Raw genomic sequence first — 8,472 nt, 5'->3', positions numbered from 1 at the left:
GACATTTTTGCCCCCCTTCCAAGAAAACCTGAATTTTGCCATGTCCATATGTGGTACTGAATCAGACACACATCTGGTCGTTTTCAAAGAATCTGCAGTCTGAGCAGTTCTGTTGAATTTCATTTAACTTTTAGGTGATTGAGGTGAGATGTGCATCATAATTCTGCCCCAGAAGAAGCCAGATGTGGCAAATCCAGACATGAACAATGGCTGTTTATGTTCAGATTTGGTGTGATTGGTGACAGAAACATGACTGGTACAATATGATGGAAGCAGATGGATAGAAAAACACAACTTAAGACGAGATAATATAAGATAAAAAATATAGTTGGACAGAGCACTAACATTAAAAATGTAATCTATCAAAATGGTAAAAAGAGGAAAAGAAAAACCAAACATAACTGAAAATGTATTTTTAATTGGAAATTACATTTAAAAAAATTGAAAACCAAAAGCCAAAAATTGTTTTCTTCTGGCATCTGATATCAATCACATTCATTCATAGCAGCTGGCCACTTCTCAAGCATGTGTGCATCAGCAAAGAAAATAGTGACAGGAGCCAAAACTGCTAAAACAGAAAAACCTTTCATGTGAGACTTGGGGAAATAGAACTGCACTGAGTTACTGCTCCCCTAACCCCAAAACAAGTCAACAGAACAGAACAGATATAGTAGAGAGGAGTGGTTTCCATTATTCTTATTTGCCCCAAACACTGACACAAGTATTACAGCAAACTTCACTAGAAATGTGCAAAAATGAAAGAAAACGAAAGTGGATGATGAGCACTGATTAAATATGAAAGATTTTGCTTTTCACAATGGAGCCCCAGTAATTTGGCCTATATATCACTGGAGGCCTACTTTAATTAAAAATATGAGCTTTTTAACAGCGTTCTTCGCCCCGTCTCTAAAACCTGCTCTTATCGGATAAATCCATTCTCCACATGAGCACCAGTACAAGCACAGCTCTTATTTTGTTTCATGTGCGTTATGGCATGAAACTTAGTACAGCAGACGCGCGTAACTAAACCGGAGTTGGTGTTTTGCACACGCAGAACACAGTGCTTTGACATGACTCCAAAATTCAGCCTTCGCTTTGGTGTGAGCGTAAAAAAGATCCCCCGACGGAAAATCAATGACACGGTGAGGGCTGAGGAGAGAGAGAGCGAAAGAAAGAGAGAGAGAGAGAGAGAGAGAGAGAGAGAGAGAGAGAAGGGGGCGGTGTCTGATGACCGAGGAGGAGGAGAAAGCTCCCGGTCCTCACAGTTGTCCTCCCCGCTTCGCTCTGTTTTTTTTCTAGCTCCGTCAGTCCCACCAGCAGCCGGGTGCTACAGGAGGAGTTCCCGCTGCCGTCTTGGACTTATTTTCATTCCAGATCGGACACCGAATAACTATCTCGGGTAGGCAAAGAATTTGCTGTTGGAACCTGATAGAATTGATAAAAAAAATAAAATAAAATAAAATAAAAAAAAAAACCTTGAAATGAAATGTAACAGTTTGTGATTAATGGAGAAAGCAAAAAAAGAAAAAGAAAAAAGAAAAGCCAGGACAAAGCTGGGAGGGGGTGGTAATTGTGTTAACGCCGTTAATTGCTTAATAAAGAAAGGGGTGGTGGACGCTGGGGGAATGGGGGGCGGGTGTTGGGGGGTAATTGTTTGCCCCATCTGTCGCGGTGACAACTCTGTGTTTATAATCCGATTAGACAAAGGATAAGCAGTTTAAGCAATTATGACACTACTCCCAAATATAAACAGTGGTTGTTGTTTTTTTTCCCCTGCGAAGTTTTTTTTAATTATTGCATGTGTATTCACGAGCTTCCCGGTAACATTTCTTTATCTTCTAAAGTGCTTTATCAGACTTTTCTCTCGATAGCCTACACTTTGCAGCCACCTCCGCATCAGCTTTTCCCCCCTGTCAGCCTCCTTTCTCTCTCTCTGCTTTACAGAAGATGCTCTTCTTTCTGCTACCTGCCTTGGCTCTCTTGCTGAGCACAGAAACGGCGGTCTACGCCATCAGTCACGAGAAATGGCCGGGCACCGTGGCTCAGTACAACAAGGATCGATCCTGGAACAGATTCAGAGATGTGAGTTGCGCTGCAAAAAAAAAAAAAAAAAAAAACAACAAAACGAACTTGCCCCTCCAAAAAGAGCATATAGTTAGACCCGTTGTGCGTAAATGTGCGCGTGTGGGTTAATCTTTAATGCGTGGATCTATGTGCCTGTGTGTGTGTGTGTGGGTGTGTGCGTGCACACGTCGCCCTTGATACACCCAGTGAGTACTTGAGCTCTTGCCAACAGGCGTAATCCACCTTGTAGAAACTCAGCAGGTTGGAACCCTGCTTGAAAGCCAGTCAGACTTTTGGACAAACGGCATTACTCTGCTGGCCATGGCAGAATGATTATCTTCCGCTCTGAATGACTGAGTTGTTTCCCCGCTGCCTGATTTGCATCATCAGTATTGGCATTCTGACACGCTATCTGTTTATTCTTTCTTTGGCTCATACAAAACATTAACTTACAAACACGGAAGGATTTTACAATAAGTAGAAAACCCACCTGCAGTGCCTTGCAAACGTATTGATCCCCTTTTAAATGTTTCCTTTTTTCACCTTAAAAAAAATATTGTGGTTAAAGACAAACTTTTGCGTTTTGTTCTGGGGTTTTAGGCCATTAGAAAGTTGTGCATACTTTGAAACTCTAGTACATTTGCTCTTTCAGAAAACGACATTTTTGGTTATTCTTTGCAGTACAACTCAACCTCTGTCATATGGGATGGAGAGCACCTGTGAAGATTAATTTTCTTGCCACAAATGTACAATAAATTCATGTCTAGACTTTGAGTGTTCCATCTGAATACATGGATATATTTGAATCTAAACCAAATGTAGCTCTGGGTTATATGTTTAGTGTCATGGTTTAGCTTTTAGAGCAATTTCTCTCTTGCTCTAAATGCTTTTGTCCATAATTGCCCAATATTTAGCCCCATCCTGATGCAGCCAACTTTGTGTCACCATGGAGATGGTGTGGTTAGTTTGATGAGCAGTTTTGTTTTTTTCTCTACATATATTTTCCATGTGTGCCAAAAAGTTTGTATGGTCTCATTTGAGCAGAGCACCGTTTTGAACATGGTTGTTCTGTTCCCTATATGGTCTGAAAAACTGCCATGGTGTTCATTTAGTAATGTGTTTCTGCCAGGCAAGATTAAGAGTCAGTAATTAATAGTTGTCCTGTCAAACCTGTGATATGTTTATCACTCCAGTACAATACATTCTAGATCTGTTAAGTCAAGTTTTTTTTTTTATTGATAGAAGGTAAACTTGGGGTGACTTTACTTTTTTAAACATTCAACAAAGTAGAAGTTGAATTTAAAAAGCTGTATTCTTTTTCAGGAAACACAAGGACAAATTGGAATCAGCACATATTTCCCCCTTTTTAAAATAAAAAAAGGCAACATTTTGTCTTGTTTGAGAGAGCTCTGATCAATAGATGTATTTTCCTTCTTGCAATCATTTGTTTAGTCTGCTAGAATTAATAGTGCAGAATGTGGTTTTTCTAGATGTTGCATCATTGGATTTGTGCGCTGTATAAGCACAGAGATGCACTGCACAGATCAGATTTCTATCAGATGAAGTGCTTTAAATTACGTAGAAATAGACTTTTTCTCAGTGAACAAATGATCTGAATCCTGTAAATGTGCAAGTTAAGCATAACACAACCACCCCATACCATCCTAAGTTTTATTCCACTGTCACCACATGCTCATTCAGGAAGAAGGACTGCTGCAATCCATTGGGTTTCCTTAGACAGAAAACATTTTATAAACAGAAACCAGACTTGGCTACCATGTTTTTGAAGTAGGATTGGATTTGAAATATTCCAAGGAATAATGTTTCTGTTAAATTATCTTGATGTGACATTGTTTTTCCCTGGCTAGTGCATGATCTCCAACTCGACCAAATCCTTGAGGACCACCGTGTCTTGGGTTCCTTTTAGACTGCCTTAAATATTTTATAAACGGAGAACAAATCCTAGCACTCAGAGCTTTTATTTGTGTCATGGTGTCTTTTGAAGAATTGGGACAAGATTCTCCTCTGACTAGCCGGAGTAAGAAAAATTTACCTCCAAATCTCTTCTGAACCTTTTTCAGAGAGTATCTTCAGTGCTAAACCTGCCCAGTCTCAAGTTATTTCACTGCTGACAGCTACAGAAGTGATTCCACGCTCTCAACTCTATGATGTCCTTGTCTCCCTGCAAACATGTTCCCCAGACATTTCGGCAGACTGAGGGGCAACTTTGGCCTTATTAGAGGTGGCCATCTTGGTCCAGCACAGGAACTGTGATGTGAAAGATGTTCATGACAGCCTGCTCTCAGCCAGAGCTCGACTACCTGGTGTGTGTGCTTCTCCACTGCTCTCTCTTAATGCTGCTCTCTGGTCTCCTGTGCAAATGAAACTTGTTAATGGCAAACTGTCAGTGGGGGATGGGAGACGGTGGAGGAGAGTCAGCAGGAATAGGAGGGGAAAGGAATGGCAATAGATAGGGGTGACATTTATGTTGAATATTTCAAGCACTGCTGCCGTACAGATGCAGGAGCTGCTGCGGTGATTACGTGTGTTTGTGTCCGAGTGTGTGTTGTCTGACCTATCGCACGAAGGAACCTGCTGTTTGCAATTTGTCTCCTGCAACAGTGGCTGTGGCTCGCTCTGCTGTGTCTCCTTTCTACCTCCATACTTAGCTGTTCATTTCTCTCTTCTTTGTCACCCAAATTAAATTTGCACAAATATGCCTCAAAGTACAACAGCATTAAACCGTGGCTCTGTTTAGAAATCAGTTATGCGGTGGGGGGATTGCTGTAAATTTAACAACAAACAAACTAAATACGTCTACATGCATCTCTACAAGTCAGTAGCAGCTCTGCAAGATGAAACTGAACTGTTAGATTTAATTGAATAAACTGTACATAAATATACCCTGGCTCAGATTTTCAAGATATATATATTTTTTAATGTCTGTTTCACCCTGTAGCTGATGATGTAATTAAAAAATTTGAAGTAGGCCTTCTTTACTTTCACATCATTTCTGTGCAATGCGCCACCACCTCTGGCAGTAAAACCCCACAACATGATGACATTGCCACCACCAAATTAATATATATATATATATATATATATATATATATATATATATATATATATATATATAGTTCCCTCGTGACCCTGGGGGTCACGAGGGAACTAGTGCCCATCTCCAGTGTCCACATGTGCGAAGGAGGATACACTCTACACAGGTTGGCAACATATTGCAGGGCAACACAGAGACTTACAAGACAAACAACCATACTCGCACATGCACAGTGCTACCACTTGCACCACTGTGCAGCCCAGTATGAAATCCTTTCTAATATAAAACACCTGGGACTTGGACTCCTTTTTGCCATTTTGTTCTTCCTGAAAGGATTGGCATGACATTTGGGTCTGAAGTCACCCCGCTGCTGTTCTGCCTCTCAACTGCCAAGAGAGGTAGTCACAGTGTTATCCTGACTGAATCAAGTCAGGGTTTGCTGGCATTGTGGCTGAAGGACGTGGACGGTCTGTGTGACCAGCTGGTTGGGTGATTTAATGCAAAAACCCAGTGGAACTGGTGCTGAAGTGCACAGAGACAGAACAGTTTGCTTAACTTCAGCCAAGATTAGTTCCTTCAGTAGCAGTGATGCTTGAAACCAAAACTAATAAGAAGCAAACGGTCACTGTATTGTTTTATCCTTTCCCTCTGTGGTATATCTTTTATATGAACCTCGTGAATTCCAGCCCAGACTAGCTTCACTTTTGAAAACGTCCAAGCGAGAGGGATATTATAGACTTCATTAGATGTTTATGAACATGTATTCACAGTATAAGTAGAGTGCCATATCTGAGTGATTTTATTACAGAGCCATTTGTTGAACAAGAAAGCTAAAGAAGCCTTACCGTGATGCCTCCAAACACAGTTCTTCATAAATGTGACCAAATAGCTTAGCGTTTGTTTGATCTGACCGTAACAGACACTTCTCCCCTTGGTCAACACCCTTTTTAATTTAGTGACTCAAAATATCTTTTACTGTAAACTTAAACCCTTGGTAATCCAGCAATGTCCAGTTCATCTCTATAACTTGTAATTTTTGTTCTGATATTTAAAAAATGATCAAAATTGTATTTATATAATTTCTGATGGAAAACAGCTGGTCAAAACAGGTACTAAAGAGCCTAAAATGAATTTGACTCATGCCCATGATGAATGTATGAACATGTGTGCATATGAAACCCATTCAGCTTTACGCAAAGGTAGGATGTAATCATATTGTCTTCTGCATAGATTAAGTAGTTTTGACTACTTAATCTAGTAGTCAAAACTAGATTAAGTTTGACTATATATATATATATATATATATATATATATATATATATATATATATATATATATATATATATTTCCATCTATATACTGAATTATAGATGGAAATTAGGGAATAAGGCACTACCAATCAAAGTTGACCTCAGCTTGCAAGCTGGAAAATTTGCTAACCAAGTAACAAACAAATGCTGAAGAAGAGTGATTGTGACATGATGTACTCAGAAGCTCACTTTGTATTCCCACATGCCCCAAATGAAAATTAGCACTCATGAGAAATTTGTGATTTTGTTATTCATCAATCACAACTGATAATCTTCCATTACACCATGTGACAGATGTGTGATGAGATCTGTCATGATTGTGTAGCTTTAGCTGACAACTGCAATATAAATAATCACTACTGATAATTTGGCTTTCTTTTCTTATTTTATGTAGTTCCTACAGAGCATTGTCGAAGGGATTGCACACACATCTTGAGAAGATGTGTAAGTAAAAAAATTGTTTTCTTGACTTCTTAGGGCATTTATAAAAATAATGTGACTAGGAAGGGAAGACATAAATAATAATTTGGTACTGTCACCGTCTTTCCAACGTCAACAAAACAGATTTCTGTGGTGCATGTTTAAGGTGTTTTACTTTTTTTGTGTTGTCTTCTCGGTATTAAAAAGAGGATTGTGATCTGCTGAATAAGAGTTGAACAACTTGCATATTACAGTAAGTTTCTGGCTTGGTTGGTGCACTAGGGAGAATTACTTTTATGCTACGTGGGATACTAAAGGTATAACAAGCTTCACAGAAAAGTTCACCACTATTTTCACCAGTATCTTTTATTATCTCTAACATGTAAATCACAGTTCTTATTTCGATTTCATTTTTCCTGCAAGTCATTTTCTTCATTACACTTCTTATTTATTGATTTTTTTTTCTTTCTTTGAGTCATAAACTCAGTGTTTTTGTACGTATTCTACCATTATGCTCCTGGTTTTTTTTTTTTTTGCTGTGACCCTGTGCTCCCTCAGCCATGCCCTCTTTGTCTCTCTCCCTTTTTTCCCCTTGCACCTCCTTCTGTGACTCCTCCTCTTTGCTGCTCTCCCCTGCCTGCCATGTTTCACTCGGCATCCCCACTGATGAGCCATTTGCTACTTCTTGCATTATGCATGAGTGTCCATGCTCAGGCAGAGGAGCCTATCCAAGACTTGGAGTCAGAGTTCAGTTAAGAAAAGTAGGGTTTGATTAATCCTTTTGTCGAGTACTAATCACTGGACCATGAAGTGCAGGAGGAGGGTTGGGATGCACTCTGAATAAACTATTTTTATCTTGTCTAATTTTAGTTCAGGAAAGCTTTTTAGTAGATGTTTTTAAATTGTCTCATCAGCACACCGGTTTTTCTATTTCTTTTTTTTTTTTTCAGAAATATGTCCGAGTTTTTCATAAATGGGGGAAGAAGAGAGAACGTCACAACAAAAATAGTCCAAATGTGCAGGTACCTACAATAGTGGAACAGGAGTCATGCAATACACGTTTGGTTAACATAGAAAAACAAAGATAAGAGCATACAACTAATCAGGTCACAAAGTCAGTGAGAAAAGAAACAAGCTGGGTACACCAACAGCTCTTCAGTAGCATCACTCACTGAATAATCATTGTCCTTCATGTAGATAATGAAACAACCCCATACGTTGTGGAAAAGATCATGTCTGATTTTAAGAATAGCAGAGATTTTTTTTTTCATGGTTAAGCAAGAAGTTAGTCCCTCAAACCCTTCCGTGATACAGGGTTTATCCATAAATTCTCAGGTAAGTGCAATTGCCCTATTTGCTCTTTTAATTTGGCTTCACTTAGAATAAAGACCTAGCAAGAAGACCCTGCGATCAAGTTCCAGTCTAATTTGAAGAACCTCGTGTACAGATATTCTATATTACCAAAAATAATGAAACGGAGTGGCCTCGTAAACCCCCCACATCTGTTGCAGGCTTCTTGAATGTCTTGATTGAATTTGCTTCACTTTTCTGAGGTAACGTCTACTCTCATCTGCCATTGTAGTAGCTTAGGGCTTGTATTACCTGTTTTTGACTAATCTGGTT

General features: G+C 39.3%; 1 protein-coding gene across 1 annotated transcript in view; it reads left to right on the top strand.

Moving 5' to 3' along the window:
- Positions 1-1,264: 1,264 nt before the first annotated feature.
- Positions 1,265-8,472, top strand: part of spock1 (SPARC (osteonectin), cwcv and kazal like domains proteoglycan 1) — a 117,004-nt gene continuing 109,796 nt past the window's right edge. Inside the window, exons 1-2 of the mRNA XM_081611400.1 lie at positions 1,265-1,399; positions 1,945-2,082. Coding sequence (XP_081467526.1) covers positions 1,948-2,082 — 135 coding nt within the window. The 5' untranslated portion in view covers positions 1,265-1,399; positions 1,945-1,947. The remainder of the gene's footprint in view (positions 1,400-1,944; positions 2,083-8,472) is intronic.

Source organism: Poecilia reticulata, chromosome 10 (assembly GCF_904066995.2).
Source record: "Poecilia reticulata chromosome 10, P_reticulata-male-v2, whole genome shotgun sequence".
In the NCBI taxonomy this organism is placed as follows: Eukaryota; Metazoa; Chordata; class Actinopteri; order Cyprinodontiformes; family Poeciliidae; genus Poecilia; species Poecilia reticulata.
Note: the sequence above shows the minus strand (reverse complement) of the source record. Positions and strands in the feature narration are given on the sequence as shown.